Source organism: Zosterops lateralis, assembly GCF_965231275.1.
Source record: "Zosterops lateralis genome assembly, chromosome: 9".
NCBI classification, from domain to species: domain Eukaryota; kingdom Metazoa; phylum Chordata; class Aves; order Passeriformes; family Zosteropidae; genus Zosterops; species Zosterops lateralis.
Genome location: NC_139769.1, coordinates 26,249,660 through 26,272,240, shown reverse-complemented (window position 1 = coordinate 26,272,240; position 22,581 = coordinate 26,249,660). Strand labels below are relative to the sequence as shown.

Here is a 22,581-nt window from a genome sequence, read left to right as displayed (position 1 = left end):
TGGTGGAGGTTCAGTTTTGACAAATGTATCTGTGTTTTTGGTTCTATGGCTGTGGGTTTGGTGATTAGAACAGACAGAATATGCAGAATTTTGTGCCTAAACTTATCTTAGGCCCTTTCCTTATGGAAAAAACCCCCAACATCCCATTATAAAAACTGCCACCATTATAAATACCACTCATATAGGGTTTTTAATTCAAAATCCTGATCTTCACTGTAAAAGTCAAAGCTTTTTCCATGACTTCAAGTAGTTGTCATGTGCACAACTGTCAAGAGGGAAAATCGCAGTCCTCATTTTTATAAACTGTATTTAGCAGAGTCATTGTAATTCCCACAGCTATGAAAAATTGTCTTCGGATTGTTGGTGTGGCACCACATCATTCTAGCATTGTACAACTGTAGTATTTGTGCAGTGTTTGTAAGGGTTCCATGTGATAGGAGCAGCACTTCCTGCTGTCAAAACATTTGCGCTCATCATTTCGGCAATTGAATTGTTATTCCACCATAATTAGGTCTGAAATGTATTTCTGGCTGAAACAGAGGGAAACTTAATGAAACAATCTTCTGAGCCTGCTCTGAATAATCCAGCAAGTCCTTCTGCCTTCCCTCAGGTGACAGAGACACGGACGGGTCCCCTCGGCTGCAGTAACTATGACAACCTAGATTCCGTCAGCTCCGTCCTGGTTCAGAGTCCTGAAAACAAGATCCAGTTGCAAGGTATGTAGGTACAATTTCATTAATTTGTTTCTGAATGGGGTGACATTTATCATGCTGTTTGTTGTTGTGTTTTTTTTTTCTTTCTTTCTTCCTTCCACCTCATAAAAGGTCATTTCCCTAATTTTTGTGTGCGTGTGTGTGTTCCAGCCAAAGTGAAGGAGGAAATGTCAGCACCTCGTGTTGCCTTTCAAACAGAAACAGTTTCTGCACCCACCAGAAAATAATTTGAATAGCCCTGTTAACATTTTGCATCCCTATTTAGCACCCACCTCTTAAACTGCCTGAATTCCCAGAGACTCCACCAAGCTGGGAGTGACATTTGGTGTGCTCAGCCTGCTTTGCACATACTGAGCAGTAGCTGACACCCCTCGTTGTATCAGAATTAAAGGAGTCACCAGAGGAGCAGCATATACATTTTCAAATACTCTAAGCCAGGAGGAGTCAAAGGGCTCCACCTCTTGGGAATTTAAAAAATACACCCCAAAAAACTCGGAAGGTGAAAATCTCACTCATTAGTAAAATAGTAGTAATTGTGTATAAATAAAAATGAAAAATAGAAAGAAGCAGAAAGGGGAAGCAAAAGGAAGAAAGAAGAGAGTCATCATTTCTAAATAATATCTTTTTTTCAAAATTCCAGCAGAAGCATTTCCCAACTTGCATATTAGGACATAAAATTTTTTGAAAAGTCCTCCTTTATGGTATTAGGCCATTAATAATTTTTATTTTCAGATACAAAAATAAAGCATGAGCTAATTATGACTATGAAAAAACCCACTAAATTCTCTTCAATGTGTGTATCTATTTGTGTATACTCCTGACTTTATGCCATGAGAGAACAATACAATTCTAAATTTTCAGCTGAAGATAGATGTACAGTTTTTCCCTAAAACTGAAAGTTTTCTATATGAGTTTGTAAATCACTCAGACAAACAGTGTGAGGTCATTGGAGATATTAAGAACAGCTCACAGGGATGATGATCCCTGTGGTCCCTTCAGTCTCAGGATAGTCTATGATTCCATGACTCTTCCTTAAAGTATCCTTATGTGTTTTCTCCCTTTCCTTTCTCTCCATAATCGATTAAATCCATAAAAACATAAATTTATTTCCCAGAGAGAAAAAAAAAAAAAAAAACAAAAAAAAAAAACCACAAAACAAAACAAAAACTTGTCATTTCCATTGGGATGCCATGAATATTTTCAGAAAATATGATTTTTTATGGTTTCCAGCATATCTGTATCTGTGATGTTTGTCAGTTAAAATTTTGGAAATAATCTCTGCATCTCTCAGACTGTGGTTTGTCGTTGTGTGTAACAGTGTAAACTCTTTACTGGAAGAGTTGAACTGGACTTTTTTTTCCTTTCACAACCTCATGGTTTTTCACAAGCACACAACTACATTATAATATTTACTCAGGGAGCAGCAGAGTTTTACAAATTTTGACACAGGACAGAAGAAAGCAGAGTCAGACCAGGTTTCAGCAGTTGTGCTATGAGTTTTGACTTGGAAGGGTTCTGAAATTACTGTTACAACTATAGTTTTGTATATATCTAAAAATAAGGGATAAATCTCTGTGAAATCATCCAAATGCCTATGGGGAAGAAACTTATATCACCACATACCCAATTCATACGATAAGAAATTACTTGGAACACATGTAGCAGGAGCTTTTTGAAGCCCCACAGGAGTTGGACTTTGCACCCTTTCCATGTTAAAGTTTCAGTAGATTTAAGAATGAGTTTTCTTTCTCAAGGTTCTGCAGCCCTACCCTTCACATCCAATTGACTGTCCCAGAGCAATTTGCTACCAATGCTAGAAAAACAAACAATCAGCCAAATTTTACTTTTCAAAGATTTCTCCCAACCCAATTTCCCCCTTCCTTCCTAGTTTGTCCCTACAGAATCACAAGAGATAACGAGTTATTTAGACAAGCTGCATCTTGTTGTGCCAAAGGAAGCATGGAAAACAAGCCCAATTTCGGGTGGAAATGTTTACACCTCTTTTCCTGATTATGCTGTCTCTTTACTCTGTCTCTCAGGGCTGCTTTCCCTTCATCAGCATTTTCAGAATCTGCACTATTGCTGGCACCAAGATTATAATTCAGCTGTGTAGTTTCCTGCTGCAAAGCTCTGGCTGCTGTTCACTCAGCAGCTCTTCCCAAGGAGAAGCTGATGTTACCCCATCCCCTAGAAAGATTAAAATAATCAACGCTCTCTCTGAGGAATACAGGTTACTCATTAGTGGATGGATGTTCCATGCTGAGAGGGAAATGTGAGGAATATGCCTGAAAATAATTACAAAGAAAGGAAATACACGACATAGTGCAAATGCTGGACAGATGTGCAGATTGTCCTAAAAACTCCACGTATTTTTGTTTTTCATAATTGTTTGTTTGTTTGCTACATAAGTTGGGAAAGCTGCTCGGCTCCAGAACTTCCTTTGTGTTTGATACCTTAATATTTCCTCCATTTCTTTCAGGTCTTCAGGTCATCCTTCCTGAGTACCTGCAAGAGCATTTTGTGCAGGCAGCTCTGAGCTACATCGCCTGCAATTCCGAGGGGGAGTTCATCTGCAAGGACAATGACTGCTGGTGTCAGTGTGGCCCCAAATTCCCCGAGTGCAACTGTCCCTACATGGACATCCAAGCCATGGAAGAGAACCTGATCCGCATAAGTGAGACCTGGAATGCCTACAACAGTGAATTTGAAGAATCTGGTGAGATTTTTTATGTTGGTTTTTTATTTTTTCCCCCTCTTTGGCTGTGTCTCATGGAATGGTTTGGGTTTCTACTGGCTTGATCCATGTTGTCTTTACAACTTGCTTGTGCCACATGGATGCCTTGGGAAGGCTGACCTGGAAAAGAGACTGGACAGAGACAGAGAATAAAGTAAATATTTATTAAAAGGCCTTTAAGACACACCTTGGACAGGACAAGAGCCTGACCAGGGCTACACCCAAGGTGGACTGAAAATGGTCACAAAAAGGGTGACTGGTCACGAGATCTCACATTTTTATCAGTTTTGGTCCATTTCCATATTGGGGTTTAATTGCCCAATTCCAGCTCCAGGTTGTGAGGTCCCATCCTTCTTGTTCCTCCCTTCAGCCACCCTTGTTTGTGCTTTTGGGCCTGAAAGTTGTCCTTGGTGTTCAGCAGGAAAAGGATTTGTTTTGTGTCCCTGCTCTGTGCAGAGCTGAGTGACACTGACTGTGAGCAGAAAACTGCACCCCTGGGCAGCACAGAATCTGAAAAACACAAAATCTGAAACTTAAGGCATCAACATTAGTTTTCCCTTAATGCACCAAGGTTTGTTTCATACATCATTTCACCTGTCCTGATCATCAGAACTTCCCATCCCACAGAGAATGGGAAGTACAGGTAAAATCAGCTTCTGAACAACTGTTTTCACAACTCACTTGTTCAGTGCTATCAGAAACAGCTGCCTGGCCAGATGGTGGGAAAAAGTAAGGAGAACTCAGCAGACCTGGGAAAAATTGTTGAGAAAACAAAAGAATTGAGGGGGATAAAGATAAGTCAGAAAAAATACAAAATCACAGGTTTTTATGAGCTGTGCTGTGAGAAGGATAACAAATCAGAAGAAGAGAAAAAGAGGAAGACCATACAGTGGTCAAGGAAAGAGTAGAATAAATATCAGTAGAAGAGTGTTAATGGACAGTACTTTATTAATTCATTTTTATATTTCTTGTTTTATTGTTAAAGACTGATTCCTCAGTTCAAGAGAATTGATAATTTCAAGAGACCGTGTATCAGTTAAAACCTCATTTGTTGCAACTTTTAACCTGGTGCTGTTTTTTATCTGAGTCTGCATAGAATATCTGAGGGCCTTTTCCCATCCCCATTCTCACTTTTAGCAGACATCAGAACTTAGAATATTTTTCCTTGGAGGATCACAGACATCTCTGACTATAAAAACAGGAATTCATGTGTTGGTTTGGTTTACATTTGGGTGCACTTCCCCAGTGACTATTTGGACACTTTTAATTATTTGTGGAGCCATGCTATCATTTACTACTTTGCAAACTAGGGCAAATCTATTGACTCTTCAGAGGGGCACATATTTTGCTATATTTTGCTCTATCTGAATGGGCTGTGACACTGTTCAGTGCCTGAAGAATGTCCTTTGTAGGCACCTACTCCACAGCAGTTTTAGTAAAGTTGGAAGAACACACACACCTGGGTCTGTGGAGGATTCTTACAGCAAGCTGTATGTTGGACATCAAGCTAATTATGAGTTTGAATCATTGTCAGCTACGTTACTAGTCCTGTGCTCAGGTCTGTGACATGAATGTCAGGGGAAAATTGGTAAGAGTTAAATTCTGGGCTTTTAAAAGACTCTTAAGCTCTGCTGGGTGAATCTCTAAAATGCCAACTTCACATATATCTGTCAATTTGGTAATTGCTGGTTGGTGTGGTTACTAAGAAGTGTGAAATTTAGGTTATTAACATCATTAAGACATATGCCACGCTCCCCTCTTTAGCCCTTGAAATATTTAAATCACTTTTAATATAATAAATATACCAAGCATGACTTCCACAACTCAGAGGTAGCTTAGAATATTTCTGCTTTTATCTCATAAAGCGTTTTGCACGAAGATGTTCATGGGAAGATGAGATAGATAACCTTGTATGGGTCTGCACCTGGAAAAAAGTTGGCACGTGAATTTTAGTCATTGAGCAGCCAGCCTCATATAAATCATATATTAGCACTGAGCAGCCCAGTGCTGCCATACATGGTCTGTAAGCATTTCCAGCTACACTGATTTTTTATATATTTATATATATATATGTAATTACAATATATTAAATATAATATAATATATTACAATATAATATAATATAAATTATAACAAATACAATATACTTTTATATGTGTATATATATATCTATATATATATTTATATTTATAACCATTGAGACCTATTCTGAAACACTTGGAGCTTGAGCAATATTTCCATGATGGAAAATTATTAGCAAATATCAGTGTGATCTGATGCATGTTAATAGCACATTCTGGGAACAAAAGTGACCTTTATTAAGGAAAATTTTAAAAAATGCTAAGTGTTGGTCTAAATCAGTGGAAGTCTGCTTTTAAGATAACAGTATGTTGTTTTATTCTAATCTGTTTATAATAAAAAATAACTTCACTAGAAAGGAGGCCAGATTATGTAGTAATTTCAGCCTGAGCAGGAAGGGGCAAAATAATCCAGAGCACCCTCTTCTGGCCCATGTAGTCTACTATGAACTAATGAATTCCCTTCTCTGACACTGTGAACTCCAGAGTCAACTACAGGTAAATACAGGAGAATTTTTTTTTAACCTTTTTTGCTTCCAAACCCTTTCTTAGCTTACATATTACAAAATAGTCTTCTGACTCCAGAAACTGATCTTGTCCCCTAATACAGACCTGTAAGACTGACTGGGTTCACTTGAGGCCATTCACAGGGTCTGTGGGCAGGATTTAGTTTGATGAGGAAGAAGTAAATCTTCTGTTGAAGATGGTTTGTTTACTCTCTCTGTTATCTTCCCTCCTGTCTGTTCAAGATAAAACAACTGAAGAATGGTTTGTTTTATTGGGATTTTTTTAAAGAAAGGATGAGAGGGCTGGGGCTGTTCAGCCTGGAGAAGAGAAGGCTCAGGGACAATTCCTATAAATACCTGAAGGGAGGATGTACAGAGGACAGAGCAAAGCTCTTTTCAGTGGGCCCAGCAACAGGACAAGGGGAAATGGGCAGAAACTGGAACACAGGAGGCTCCCTCTGATCACCAGGAAAGAGTTTTTCACTGAGGCTGATGTAGCCCTGGCACAGTTTCCCCAGGGAGGTTTGGAGCCTCCATTCTTGGACTTATCCTAAGGTTGACTGGACGTGGTCCTGGGCCCAGGTGGCCTTGCCTCAGCAGGATTTGGACCAGGGGCTCTTCACCATCTCGGCCATTCTGTTGCTCTGTGATCAAAGAATTGTCCTGGTTTCCATGCAGGAAGACTCTGCTCTGCAACCTGGGCCTGCTGGTGGTGACAATTGTCTTTGGAGCCACTCTGACTGTCACAGGTTACATGACCAAACACGTCCCAGTCCATGATGTGCTGTCTGTCCTTATGTGCAGACTGCATTTCACTAAAGCTGTTCTGGCACTTTTTAGCTACTCAAATTCCATTTTGGAGGATGTGCAGCACTCTGTTATTTATCTCTTAGTAAACTTGGCTGCCTTTTTCATCTCTCTAGCTGCCCTCCAGCAATAAATACTTGATCATCATTAGCTCAATGAGCTCTTGTATAACCTCTTAGTGTCAGGTTATGTACCAAGATCTTAAAGAAATTACAAGAGCTACTTCAAATTGTTTACTCTGAACCATCTGCTTATCCTTTATCAGATCCTGTGGCCTCCAGACTCTACCACTACCCAAGAAAATGAGCAGCTGTTCCCTTATCAAAAATCCATACGAAAGCTGTTCAACCTTTATTAACAAATTTCATTAGTTTCTCGAGGCGTTTGGCTGAATTACTGTGTAAGCAAAGTTCTCCCTGGGACCATCATTCCAACAAGCCGTGCTCTCATCACTAATACTAAAAATATTCAAGCAGTGCTCCATTTACCTTTCCTGATGTAGCCTGAAAGGACAGCTAGATGATCCACTTTGACCTGCTGCTATCACTGAGTTTCCCTGAGATTCCAGACTAGGAGTCCAACCACGTTACATTAAAAGCTGTGAAATCTTCATGAATGTCCCTGCAGCCTCCCTCGGTTTTTCAGTGTTCAACTGCTCTCTAATACTTCCAATTTTCTTGTTCCCCTTCTGCCCCAAGAGAAGAGCAACCTATTTGTCCAGGTGCTTCTCCTACCTCATCTTCTCAGTAACTCTGAACTTTCTATTTCAGGAAAAAAGTTTGACCTAAGCACTTGGATGCAATTTGTTTCCCACAATGAAGAGTGTCAAAATATTCCTTGAAAAAATTCTCACATTTTGGAAGTAGGTGGGACTTTCACAGCTTATGGTTGGAGCAGTGTTGAAGATGCTGCAGATAAAAAAATTTCTGTGTTACACATCACTGGTTTGGGAAGATTTTAAGAGTGTTAAAGAGTTAATATACAAAGAAACCAGTTCTGACACACAACACTGACTGGCTATTTAGCACTTTCCAGAGATCATGACCCACTGCCCTAAAAAACAAGAAAGTCAAGAAGACCCCCAAAACCTTTCACAGGCTCCGGATTCTGACAACAGGGATAAGAACATGACCACACATTGCCTGTGCCATAATCTTGGTGTGGCTGGCTGCTGAGTACCTTTGGAAATCTGAAACAATTTAAATCACAGCAATTTTCTTTAAAGGTGATCTAGTAATTGACATTGAAAAAAAAATTGTAGCAGTCCCTGTAGTGTAATTTCATTTTTTGGAATTAAAAAGGCTATAAAAATAAATAAGGACATGGATGATAGTGCTGCTCAAACAATAGAAAAAGGCAAAATTGCGTTTTCATGATTTCTTTTTTTTTTTTATCATTAACATTTATGAGACCTCCTGGAGATATGAAAGTAAAATCTTCCATAAAGCATTTATTTTCACATATCTGACATGCACTGGCAGCTTGTTGCCTTCTCTCTGCATATTTCACAATATGCTGAACAATGGATATTTTTACCCCCTTGAAGGCAACAAAATCTCTTTTGGAATATTTCCTTGGAAAGCACTGGATCAGGAGATATACAATAAATATTATAATACATAATTTCAAAGAAGCTTTGAAATGACAAACTCATTCTTTTAAGCATTTAATTTAAATACCAACTGTTAGTGTAGGAAAGAACACACAATCATGGAATGATTGCATGTGGTGTTTTACTGAGAGCTCTGGGAGCCAGGGGTCCAGGACCCAGATCTTGACTCCGCCAAAATCAAAAAATGACACAGTTTTTATACTTTTCTTGTTACATAAGGATACATGCTAATCATTAAACCTCATTATTCCATTGATTCTACCCAAGACTAAACCTCTACAATGATTCTCGTGATTCTTGCTTAAGGTTCTGGTTTAAGAGAATGATCATATTTAGTCATCAAAGTAATGTTACAATTAACAATAATGTCATTTATTGTATTGATGGTTATACAGGTACAGATCCTCCTGACCTAACTTTATTCTCAAGGCTTACGTACTTTATTAAGAATCACCATCATCCCCCCTTCTCCCCCATTACCTAAGCAAAGTTATACTTGTTTTGGTTAAAACAATAACATGGAATAATATCCTGGTTGCAGTGAAGCCAATGTCCCATTCTTGGGCCCTGCTACCTCAGAAATCATTTTAACCCTATACTATCACAACCAAGAGGGAAGGAAAGAGAAGACTCACCACAAAATGGACATAAATTCACCTGTCACAGATGGGCTCAAAGATGATTCAGTGAAGCCCTGAAATATGTGTGAGTCATTTGTAGTCCATTAACTTCAGGGATTTGACTTGCATGTCCAGCAGAAGCTTTAGTGGAGCAGAGCCAGAGCCACTGAGACCTCTGAAGGGTTTGACCACTGAGCACAAACACTGCTCACTGCAACACGGCTTCACAGACAGAATTAATCAAAAGTCACCTTGCAAATATTTTGAGCTGCATCCTTCTACAGCTTTAAACGACAAACAACTTCTCAAAATGTCGAGTTTGATTTTTTCAGTCACTTCTGTGTCTGCTTTACAGAGATAATTCAAAAGGTAAATTCCAGTATCACAGAAAGTGCAAGTGATGAAAGTACAGCCAAAGTAAATTGATATTAACTTCCACATTAATATTTGCTGAAACTATTTTTCATTGTCCATCCACCCACCCACCATCACTGCTTTGATTGCAAAGTACTAACAGAAATGAATTGCTGGTGCAAGCTATTCTTAAATCCCTGGTTTCATTGGATTTGGATTTCATGTCTAATGCATTCCATAATTCCCTAATAACTCTGGGATGTCTTGCTATTGAGCATTGGTTGCCCTTTACATATACAGACTTAAAAATCATCTGAAAAAATGCACAGCTTTGAAAGGTTCACCTGAAAACGAGGTCTGAACCTCAGTTAATACATAGCACTGCATAGATGTTAACAAAGTTTTTTTGTTTGCTCAGCAGAGATTGCTTTGGAGACTTTGGAGTCCTGTTCCTCAGTTCAATTATATTTTCCCCTTTCTTTACAGTGATTGAATTAACGATGTTTGCAAAATCCCTTGTATAAAAAATTGGATTGAAAGGGTTGGAGAAAGTGGATTCTAATAGGGGAGATGATAAGCTTATTACTGAATTAAATATCAGTAATACTGAAGATGAGGAAGTTCAACCATTTCATTATTTTTTGGGGGTAGCATTTGCATCCTGTATAATTACTTTTATGCAAAACCTACAGAAAATAATAGGAAAGATCATCTCCAGCATTCCATAATCTGCAGTGAGATTTAGAGAGCCATCCATTTAATAGTGTCATGAATTTATATCTTCATCTTCAAAACTGCAAAATGTGGAAAACCACCATATTTTGCTGATACAATTTCCTAAGTATATCAGTATTTTCTCAAATGAAGTAAGGCCATGGTGCAAAATACCAACTTTGGAGCAAGAAATGCTCTTTCCACTAAGCACATCTGCTTCCCAGAACTGTGAAAGTGGTTTAGGAAAGCCAAGCACAACTGAAGATTGACCAACCCTTTGTGGTGACACACTGTGTCTTTATAAAACAGGACCCTGCTCTCACTCCTGGCTTCAAAACTGGTCCACTGTTTCTTATGGAAGGCTCTGATCCCTGTTTTCATTATCAGTGGAAGTTGCTTCCAGCAGCCAGGCTGCAGACTGCTGTAAAATACAGCAAAATCAAAGCTGGAAATGAAACGTTGGCTCACACCTGGAAGCGCAGGTGCTCAGGGGAGAATTCCTCACACTCTCTGCCAGCCTCATCTATTTGTTACAGATGGACAGCACTGCCTTGGTGATTGCTGAGGCTCTAAAGAAGCTGCAAAATAGAAATTCTAAGATTGTTCCAATGTCAGAGACAGTCTGACAGTCAATCAATACACCCACCCATAGCAAGTGATCATATTTGATCTCAAAATCTACACAAATCTCTTTGTACTTCTTAGAAAAGAGAATTATAGGCATAATTATTTCACGTAGATGCTCCTAGATGCTGAGCACACAGCAATACAGAGTGATACATTTGTTGAGTTGCTTTTTTGTTCATTTTTTGTAGCAATCAAAAAATAACAGATACAGCTGGACTTACTTAATTTGCTATAAATATATTGATACTTTAAGAAAGCAGGTGCAAAGCCAGGCAGTTAAACAAAATATAATGTTATATCTTTAACTTAGATTTAAATAGACTAAATTTCAAGTTTAAAAAAAAAAAAAAGTAATGTAAATAAATTTAAATAGATTCTCCAGTGCTGAAGACAGAAACCTTAGACATGTAATGCACAGAATACATTATGAGGAGGGCCAAAGATAAATTCAGACCTTCAAGATCAAATGTGAATCAACACAGCATAAAGACACAGAGGGCAAGAAGCCTGCACCATCAGATCAGTACTAGTTTTTTCACCATTTCATACACTAACATTCTGGAATCACCTTAATTATGGATTATATTAATATCTCCTGTCACTGCATTAAGGAATGCAACCAGTGGAACAGTCTTTCTCCTCCTCTTCACCAGACAAGCATTTTAAACTATTGCTGTCATGTTCTTTCTGATGGACAACTCCAGAAGAGCTGCAGCAAACCTGCATTCAGTCTGTGAAGTTTAATCTTAAAAAATCCCTCTAGTCAGAAAAATCAAGTGTAATTTTGTTTGCCACCCTAATAAGGCACAGATTTTTGCTATTCCTGTGGCAGAAATCCTTCCTTAAAACTGCTTTTGCAGAAGAGGACACCGTGGGATTCCTTTTTATTGCCTCTCTCTGGATCCAAAGTAAAAAAGGTAATTCTTCCCAGCAGCCAAGTTTGCAGATTGACATCATGGAGACACTGATCCAGGTCCCAGCCTTCTTTCTTCTTACCAGTAGTAATAATGACAACCCTAAGAGCTGAAAAATACCCTTAGTAACTCCTGTGGAAAATACAGTGATGTTGTCTTAAAAATTTTGACTGCCATTTAATTTCTAGTTAAAAATTATCTTGGATTCATAGCGTCTGCTATGGTTTTTCTACTACAGGACAAGAGAAAATAACCACCCCCTGCCCTCTCAAAAGAATCCAGAAAAGCTCTCACCCCAAAAAAGGCCAACAAAAATGCCTCAAAGAGAAACCGCATTTTAAGACAGACATTTTAAATCATGTACCAAATGTCTCATTTATACCTGTTTCAAATTACTTAAAAGGAAGTAAAAGGGCAGAAGGTAACTGCAGGCATAATTTGGAAATGTCAGTTTAAACAGAGATGTTGTGTTGTACACTCTGATCAGAAGAAACTTATTGCATTTGTAATGGAAAAAGAGATGCCCAGACTGGTTTTCAGACTCAGTGTTGAGATCCCAAATCTTAAGTAACGTCACAAGATGACAAGATTTGACTTGGCATCACAGACAGACTATAAATTCATAGGCCTACTCCATCATTTGCAGTGAAGGCAGTTTGCACTAGAAGCCCTCTCTTCATCTGGTGACACATTCCTGCTTTTCCAGCTGCTGGGATTCAACTAAAATAAGACTAAAAATGAAATCTGGAATTCATACGGAATGCTGGAGGATTTCTTCAACTTATAGATGCCAGAAACCTAACCTTACTGTCTGAAAAGCTTTGTTTTTGTGGGTTTGGGAGGATGTCCCTCCACAGATCCTTGCACCGAGCTCACACCAGATGTGCCAGGGTCACTCAACACAGTCTGTGTCTCTCCCAGGACAGACCCATTGCCATGCAAAGTGAGTCTCATTCGAAATCCTAATTGAAAGACTCCTTGTGAAAAGTCTGAACTGTCTCACTGGCAGTTGAAGGTGCTTTTTAATCACTGAGAATGAAGACTTCAATCAATATGGTTCAAACTATTTGCCCCTGAGCAGTGGAGCGGCGGTTTGCTTTCAAACGCCGCTTACAGCCTCAGGCTCAGGGCCAGGAAAACTTAGCCCCCCTGAGTTCTTAATATAATTATTGTTTTCTCTATTATCTTGCAGGGGTGTTAATTTGCCTCCCAGTAATTAACTTCCCTCTGTGGTTGTCAGGAGGTTTAATCAATAACATGAGCAGATACACCAAGCTGCCACTCCTTCTGTGACCGATGCTCTCCTCCCCACCTCACCCACCCCTGTGGAGGTGTCACTGCTCTAATAAAATGAACAGGTGGGATGTGCATAATTTCTTTGGAGGGTCAGTGTCTAAATTGTTCCTGTCCTACTCCAAAAATGATGGTACAGCTGATATAATTGCCCCTGTTCCCAAACTAAAAGCATTATACAGCTCCCGCTAAAGCTGCACCTGGCAAATCAAGTTATTAAAGTTTCACGTGGCATTGCACTCTGAGATGCTTCAAACATTGTGATGACATTGTAATAAGAGGAGGAGCAGAAGGCCTGATCTAATATAATTCTACTTATGTCCACCATGTACAGGACATAATGTAATTCCCTTCAAAGCTAGTGACAAAATCCCCTCGTTCTTGGTGGAATTCCAATCTGCCTTGGCAGCTTTGGGCTTTCTTTATTAAGAGTGATGTCACTCTGTGGCCTCTCTTTTCTTCTAGGGCAGCGTTGTCTGTTTGGATTCATAGCTTCCTAAATCTTCTCCTGGAACAGCTTAACACTGGTTATTTACTTCAATGTGTTTTCCAAGAACATTTTTCGGTTTCATTCATTGTCTCCCCTCCTTCATCCTCCCTGTGAATCATTACATGTTTACTTACCCTACCCAGTTTTCAAACTGTAGGAGTTCCCAGCATGTTCAGCTGAGGTAAATTTTGGACTGACAGAGGTTATATCTATATCTGCCCATAAGGAATATGTCTTATGCATTAAGTGAATTTACAGTTCTGTAGAAAGATAATAAAGGACTTTGAGACCCCCATGTTGGAGGACTGCTTCTAAACCACATTGAAGTTATAAAAATGTTTACAAAAAAATCCAAAATAACCTGTGGATAATTTTTTGAGACATTTTTCTTGAAAGCTCACTGTGACTTCCAAGGAACATCCCTTTGAAGGGCAGCGATAGAAACATTTTTAAAGGAGTAATGAACCAAAATCACACCTGAAAGCAAACCTGACAGGATGAAGGGAACGTCCTTCAAACGCTGGGATTCACAGAGACAGCTGTGGAGTCTGGCTTTGTGGTTTATGAAAAGGGAACTTGCTGTCAAGGTCATATTTAGATTGACAATAAGAAACAAGTTACTTCATTGTAGGAAATGTGAGTCCTCCCAGATGGTAGCAGAGCCCAGACAAGGTTGTTATCTCCTTCCCAGCAGACCATCTCAATTAACCCACAATTTATAGAATGATATTCAGGTTTTACTACTGATGTTGCTTTACACAACAACCACACAGACTCTGAGATTCAGAAGGCTGAAAATGACTCTTTTATTTTTGGGATGGGTCTTTCTTATTTGGGATGTGTCTATTTTACACAGACCAATTTGATTGGTGACACAAAGGCAAACTTCTTCAATCACATTGGTCAGACCAGAGGGACATCAAGAAGAAGTCCCTCCTAGGAAAAGGAATGAATAACAAAGTTACAGTTACAAAAACACTTCTCCTGTTTACAGAAAATTCCCTGGGAAAAGAATTTCAGAAAATCAAAACACCTCAGGCATGGAACCAGGGCTACACACTACCAATTTTGACTGCCACCTTTACGTGGCATCAGGAGACTTTCAAGGCTTGTGAGAGGAGGAGTTTTGGTTTCATGTTCCTATGACAGGCTGACATTACTACCATTAACTCTATAACATATAAATATTGCAGGTGTGTTTGTATATTTATACACATATCTAACATCTATCATAGAATCACAGAATCAGTAAGGTTGGAAAAGACCTTTAAGATTATCAAGTCCAGCCATCAACGAGCACCCTGTTCACCACCAGACCATCTCCAAACATTTTTAAAGCACTTCCAGGGTGATGAGTCCACCACTGCCCTGGGCAGCCTGTTCCATACTTGACGACCCTTTCCATGAAGAGATTTTTCTTAATATCCAATCTAAAGCTTCCCTGGTGCAGCCTGAGGCCATTTCCTCTGATGATTTTTAACATTTAAAGGTTAAAAAGTTGAGGTTCCTCAGAGCTATGTATATAAATGACTGACCAGAGGATCTCTGTTTTCCACCAATTCCACCTCCAGGCTGACACTTATCCCTGTTCTCTCCTTCTTGCAGAGCACAGGGCTGCAGGAGCTATCCTTGAAACATTCCTCACTTCAAAAAGAAATCATTCAAACCCAGCCCACCCACACCCAACCCAAAATCTACCCCATTGCCAGAATCGTTCAAATTTGATTCCCTGAGGTTTCTGTACACCTGGATCACTCCACTTCAAATAGTCTGTCCAAGAGGAAGTGTGGGCCTCCTTTCCTCCTTGAAAAATAAAGACCATATATTGCAGAAAACACACGTTTCCTTCCTTCCTTCCTTCCTTCCTTCCTTCCTTCCTTCCTTCCTTCCTTCCTTCCTTCCTTCCTTCCTTCCTTCCTTCCTTCCTTCCTTCCTTCCTTCCTTCCTTCCTTCCTTCCTTCCTTCCTTCCCTTTGTCCTTCAGAAAGCTTAAAGGAGAAATCCTTTGCTTTGGAGAAGGAAATATTTTAATTATCAGAAGAGCTGGCTGATTTAGCCTAAATTGGAGGGAGAAGGGAAAGGAAAATTCAGATTTACTATCTCTTCTCTGAAGAAATAAGGTTGTTTCCAGCTGCAGTCTTCTGCTTCTTTGAATTGGATTATTTTCAAACATATATTTCTTGGAACACAGCTGCTGCTTCTTTGACAAATTGAGTAATGCATCACGAAGAACTAAAATTCATGGCAACATAAAAACAAATATATGTTCATTTTAGCACTTTGTTTTCTCCAGGCTTCTGAATCATGGTGGGATATTTTTAAAAAATCTATCTTTTATAAATCTCTTTAATAACATCTACACAATATTGAGGCAGCACTTTAATGAACAGCAATCACATCCAACCATTTGAAATGTGGGTCCCGTGGTTTATATCCTCCCAGACCTCCAGCTTTGTGCTTTCAGACCTTGATTTACAGCTGACAATGGTGTTTGACTCGCCATCGTATTTATTGCCCTGATTAAAATTTTTGAAAAAAGCATTGTTATGGAATAACAATGATCGCAGTGGTGGTCACATTGTTGGAGCAGTAACAGGTTTTCACAAACAGTGCAGGAAAAATGTGGGATGAAATGGAGATTAGGAGATCTTTCCCACCAGAACTCTCACCCCTTGCACTAATTCCAGCTCCCACTCAGGACTCCAAGGAGGGTGCAGATGCCTGGAGCAATAGGCAAAATTATCTGTATTATTTGTAATAAATGGCAACAATTAAATTTGGGGTCTGTTGTGCTAACTGCCTTATAAAGATATAATAAGAGCCAGGCCTCTCCCCTGAAGAGCTTGTGGTCTAAACAGAAAAGTCTGTTAAGTGTAGCAGAGATTAAGATTTATATACAGGATATTATAGAGACAGCTACTTAGAATATTTGAATAAACCAATCAGGAATAGTCTTTCGGTAACTCAAAAATTATGTTTGTGGTTTCTTTTGTATTTTTTTTTAATAGGAATTCAGTAAAGTGTTTAACCTTCATTTTGAAATATTTATTTTTTTTTTAAATTTCTTCATAATTTTGATGTCATAATATGAAACTAAAAGTTGACATAACAACAAAAACATTTCTATTCCATCAAGGTGACGTATTTTGACTGATTCAAAACAAAGTAAATGAGGAAAACTTTGCAATGTTCCTTTTAGAGGATTTCAAAGGAATTAGTGGCGTTTGAAAAACTGTAGAAAAATTCTAAAGATTTAAGATAACTTGGAATGCAAAAAAATCCTTTTACAAAATGTCTTGGCACAGTTCTACTTAAAGGGAGCTCTTCCCTCTTCTAGGTGACTTGAATAGCTTTAGCAGCTTTCCTTGGCTCTTGTGTGTGATGAACTTCAATCTTCTTTCCAACTCCTAACCTGTAAGAAAACCAGCCAGCATTTATATTAAATAATAGTCATGTTTACAGCACCAGCAGATAATCAGAACTGAAATGGCCACACAGGAGGGCTGGCTGACTTTGCTTCTCCGTGTCACCTTTTCTGTAGGGAAATAAACTTCTGGATCTACTAGAGATATTTTCTAAGGTTTTTTTTGTTTTTTTCAAGGAGAGCTTCTGTTCTGAATGTTCTTGTTGGTTCTGTTTTTCCCTCATGCAATATTATCTGTTTACTTTGGCTTGCTGTTAGAAGGAATTGTGCCAAAGGAAGGCTGGAATCATATTAAAACCAAGGTGTAGGCAAATGATTACCAGAGACAAGGAGACAGGTTACTTTGAAGGAAAAATGCAACAGGAATGAACTAAAATGGCAATTTTTTTTTTTTTTAATTTAATGTAAAATTTTGAGTTCCTTAAGTAGATTTTTGTCCATCAGGCAGTAACCTGGAAAGGCATTATTACAGGCACATGCCTCTGGAATATCATTTCATGGATGAGGTGAGGCTCAGAGGGAATAGCACAGCTGGAATGCATCAGGAGTCACACAGGGTTCAGGCCTGTGAGGAAAAGCAGGAATCTTTCCTAGGAGTGCACAGTGCAGGGTGACAGCAACAAGAGCAAAGGTAGAAGATGGGAGTTGGAAACTCACCTTGGGTGTGCTGCTGAAATGCACTCCATGTGTGAAACCAGTAAGATGAGGAGGGAATTGCCTTCTCTGCTATGGAGTGGCCTGGATGTTCGGAGCTCTGCTCTGGGATGGACAACAGGGATGAGAGTTTGTGGGACAGGGTCAGAGGAGAGGCCAACATGGGTGACATTGGGGTGGGACCCTGCTACAGACCACTCAGTCAACGGGAATAAGTGGCTGGAGCCTTCCCTAAGCACTTCCAGGATGTCTTGGGATCACGATCTGCTTTTCGTGGGGAACTTTAATCTCCCTGACACGTGCTGAAATATCAACAGTGGGACACAAGCAGCCAAGGAGGCCTTTGAAGGTTGTCAGCAGTAGCTTCTTGGTACAGGCACTGGATCAATCAAAAGGAGTGACACAGAGCAGAGACTGTTCCCCAACAAGGAACTGCTGTTTGGGGATGGAATAATCAATGGCAGCCTTGTCCATAGAGGATTTGTGCTAGTGGTGGTCAGGATTTGGAAAGCACAGGGTTTGAGAGCAGCAGAACTTAGACCTGGACTAGTCTATTTTTAACTGGCAATATATTAATCCTCCCCATGCTAAGTCACTTTTGCCCATATAGAGACAGTAACTTTGAATAAACCAGCCAGGAATAATCTTTCAGTAACTGCAAAATGAAGTTTTGTGGGGGGGTTTCTTTGTTGTTGTTGTTGTTGTTGTTGTTGTTGTTGTTGTTGTTGTTGTTGTTGTTGTGTTTGTTTGTTTGTTTGTTTGTTTGTTTTTCCCTTTTTTGGTTGGTTGGTTGGTTGGTTTTTCAGGAAAGCAGTAAAGCGTTTAAACTTATTTTTGAAATATTTATTAATGATTTTGAAATTTTTCCGTCATAACTTTGATGTTATAATACGAAACTAAAAATTGACAGTTATAATATGAAACTAAAAGTTGACATAACAATAAAAACATTTCTATTCCATCAAGATGAAGTATTTTGACTTATTCAAAGCAAAGTAAATGAGCAAAACTTTGCAATGTTCCTTTCAGAGGAATTACAGTAATTTGGAAAACTTTAGAAAATTTCTAAAGATTTAAGATAACTTTGGCATGCTAAAAAATCCTTTCACAAAATGGCTTTTCTTTGCACAAGAGCCCTCTTGGTGGTGACTTTAATAGCTTTAGCAGCTTTCCTTGGCAGTTTGTGTGTGATGAACTTCAGTCTGCTTTCCAAGTCCTAACCTGTAAGAAAAACCAGCCAGTATTTATATTAAATAGAAATAATTCTGTAATAATACGGCTGTAATTCTTAAGTGGGATCTCCCTATCCTTATCTAAATCTGGGAACTTTTTTATCTCATGATGTCACCCTGGGGAGTGAGGGAGAAACACAGGGATCATCTGGCAGCCAGGAAAGGTGAAGGGAGAGCAAGGGACACAAGGGAACAGATGACAAATCATCTCTGACCCATCTCATTCTCTCCACAACAAAATGCTGATTTATGGATGTGAGGAGAGAAATAGGTGTAATTCACTTCAGTTTTAGCAAGGCTCTCCAAATGGAATCTGATCACACAACTGGATTTTTACCCATTTATTTGTCTTTCCATCCATAGCACTGTCTCTGGGTACCAGAATTTTGTGGGACACAGAGTTAGGGGGCTCCACATCCTGTCTGGAAACTGGTGGCAAGTGCAGCACAGCCAGAGTCAGTCCTAGGTACAGCCAGGGCCTATCCCAGATATAGATATCCCAGGGTCTGTCCCAGATACAGACATCCCAGGGTCTGCCCCAGGACTTGTTCTCTTTACTTCCTTTAACAATGACTTGGAGAAAGTGCACTCTCAGATGTTGCCAGTTTGAAGGAGTGAGACAGAAATCTTCAAGCTCAGGGCTGGCATACAGGGGGACCTGGACAAGCTGGTGGATCAGGACAACAGGAGCCTGGTGAAGTTCCACAAGGCAAAAAACATAATTCCTGCTCTGGGTGGGCAGAGCATCAGCTGGGGCTGGATGTGCAGCTCTGCAGGAAGGTTCCTGGGCAGAGAACAGAGCAGCCTGACAGCACCAAGGCCACGTTGTGGGTGCTGTGAAGGAGGTCAGGGACCAGGAGATCAAGGAGGGATTGCTCCCAGTACTCTTCAGCCCACATTCAGATGCTGCATCCAGCTTGGAGCTCTGTGGGTTGGACCCACATATCTGAGGGCCAGCCTGGCAGAGGTGTGGCTATAAAAATGAGTGAGAGGCTGATCATAGGTGCCTTGAAAAATAAACATGGTTTTAAAAAAGATGGAAAATAAACCAAAACCAAAATAACAAAGCTGAGCACAGCACAGAGACAAAGCCCTTGCTGCTACAGCACTCTAAACGCAAGAGGCAAAAGCAAAAAAGCGTGGAGCTCCTTTGTTCTGTCTCTTCAGCACCTAATGGTTTAGGTGGGCTTTTTGGCCCTTGCCCCAATGAGGAATAACAACATTCTTTGAGTAACATTTCCAGGGTCCAATCTACATTTCTGGGCTGGCTCTGAGCCAATTGCAAAGAGAAATCCACAGAACTTTCTAGCTAACTTCCTAACACATCAAAAGGTAAAGTGAGACCCTTTCTCTATAAGAAAACATCTGCTAAAGGTATAGAGATTGCATTTCTACAGGGCTCCACAGTACAAAAAATCCATCAGCAACCTGGAGTGTGGTCAGGGGCTGGAGGAGCTGCCCTGAGAGGAGAGGCCCCAGGAGGGGTTGGTCAGCCTTGGGCAGGGAGACCAGTGAGCTCAGAGCAGCCACCTTGTCTGCAGGGAGGGGACGGAGAGAGCCAGGCTCTCTGTGGGGAGATTCACAGAGAAACTAGAGAGATTCTCACTGGGGAGAAGGAGAAATCTATTCTCCATGAGGGCAATTGAGCCTTGATTGCAGTAGTTTCCTAATCCTGGCTGGACCAAGCTTTGAGAAAATTAATCTGATGCCAGAGTTGACCTGCTTGAAGCACAAGATCATCTCTCCTTGGACTACAGGCTGCCCAAGGAAATATCAAATCTGATTTAGCATCTGATCCCAGAACTCTGGTTCGAGAAGCGAGCTGGCTTCCTAAAGTAGCAGTGCTTTGTGCAGAGAGGAGTGGTCATTTGCAATTCTCATTATGAGAGTGAGAAAAGAGGAAATGCCATGGAGAACAGTTTTGAAGTTGCCTGAAGCATTCTGACTTGACCCAGCACATCAGGCAATATCATTGCTGATCATTGCTCAGACAGCATCACACCCTCACACTTCAAAGACCAGTTGAGTTTTATCATTTTGCATTTATCCCACTGTAACACTTTGTTAGAGCCAAAGCAGAACAGTTTTAGCATGAGGTATTACTCACTCCTAGGCTGTGATGGCAGAATTTGAATACCTCTAGAGCAAGTTAAAGGACTTGATTAAAAAAGAGGATGTGTGTACGAATGACAGATGTACAGAATTTTAAGGGAGAAAAATGTTTCCTTAGAGCCTCATTTAGAGAAATTATAAAACAGGACATTACAGTTGCTCTCTAATGGTAGATTTTGACATGATAATTTGATGCAAAAAGGGGTTTTCTCTTCTATACATATTTTTTACTGAACTTTTTTAGATGAAAAAAACCTCTAAAATCCAAATCCCATCTAATATTAGAAAACACATAGACTATATAAAATTGTGAATAGTATGTTTCAGTCAAAAAAAGATTCTTACTGTTTTTTCAGTTACTGTCAGGCTGCTTTTGCCCAGAAAACATAATTGCTTTTTCAGGGTTTGAATATTGTTTAAAAAAATTAAAATTGATTTTGGGTAGACCATGTAATCCACAATTAGACAAGACTCTATATTCACTGAAGCACTACGCTGTAATTTCCAGTGCTAAAGGTTTTGTTTCCATGAGATTATATAATTTCATTCTAGGTAAACTGGCTCATCAGAAAATATGGCATTACATTAAACAACAAATAATCTCTGTTACACTGATTGGAGAAACGGTGCCTACATGATTTAAAAGAAAATTTCAGGAGTGACAGTTTCAAAGCTCAGTGGTGGATTTACTCTGTTTACTCTAAAAGAAATTGGGAGACAAAAGCACAGTGATAAAATTTGGTATTTTCATGTTTCCAGCATGACATTGCTGTCAGATGTCAGCCTGCAGCACCTTTAATACCCTGGTGTTTTGAATCCCCAAGCAGCTATAAATCCATTGACCTCTAAGGGACCTTAGGAAACAAACTAACCCAAGACATTTTGGCAGCATGGAGAAGTTGCACAAAGCACTCAGTGGAAACAAAACCAGAAGTGTGCCATGTAGGTGGGACAGTCTTGTAGCAGAATACCAGGGAAAACCAAAATGCTCACAGCAGAGATATCAGGGCTCCTGTTCTCCCCCAAGCAGAGAGAGAGCAGGCATCTTTTTCCTTTGTAGTGATGCCTTGGGAAGGCTGGCCTGGAACAAAGACTGGACAGAGCCAGAGAATAAAGTAGATATTTATTGAAAGGTCTTTAGGATCCACCTTGGGCATCACAGGGCCTTCTCGTTTAGGCACTTAGGGACGCCAATTTTTGGGTTTGGTTTTTTTCACTCGAGACTTAAGTTGTTTAAAGTCTTTGGCTTTCTAAAAGTCTCGAGTCGCATTGGTACAAAGAAGCGGAGTCTTCAAGGCCTTGCTTTTTGGTTTTTCAAGTTGTTTATTATTTGATATCGCAAAGTTTTTCTCCGCTCCCAGCCGAGGTCTGGACAGCGGCTGGGACACGAGGCGACTGCCCACCGATGGGACGTCACCTTACATTTATACAGATAATTACGTATAGGATATTTACTATTTCACACCAATGCCTAGTGCTTACACTAAGAGGGTCACTTCTGCTTTGACCCAATCTACTTTAACTATCTTGTTTCATCACCACCCCAGAAGATGGAGGACGAGGAAGAAGGAGAGGGACACGAGGTACCACCCAAATTCTACCATCTTGTCCCCCATTTACCTCTATTCTAAGAATCCTAAAACTACTGAATTTTGTATGTTCTACTGTATTAAACTACTATTTTCACTTCTTGGTGAT

At 39.8% G+C, this 22,581-nt stretch overlaps 1 protein-coding gene across 2 annotated transcripts in view; it reads left to right on the top strand.

Annotated features, from left to right (window-relative positions):
* The window catches only part of LOC310912676 (BMP/retinoic acid-inducible neural-specific protein 3), a 212,232-nt gene that overhangs the window by 145,359 nt on the left and 44,292 nt on the right, over positions 1 to 22,581 (top strand). For both annotated transcript variants that reach the window (XM_083867430.1, XM_083867431.1), the window contains 2 exons: positions 611 to 716; positions 3,193 to 3,429. In XM_083867430.1, coding sequence (XP_083723556.1) covers positions 611 to 716; positions 3,193 to 3,429 — 343 coding nt within the window. The remainder of the gene's footprint in view (positions 1 to 610; positions 717 to 3,192; positions 3,430 to 22,581) is intronic.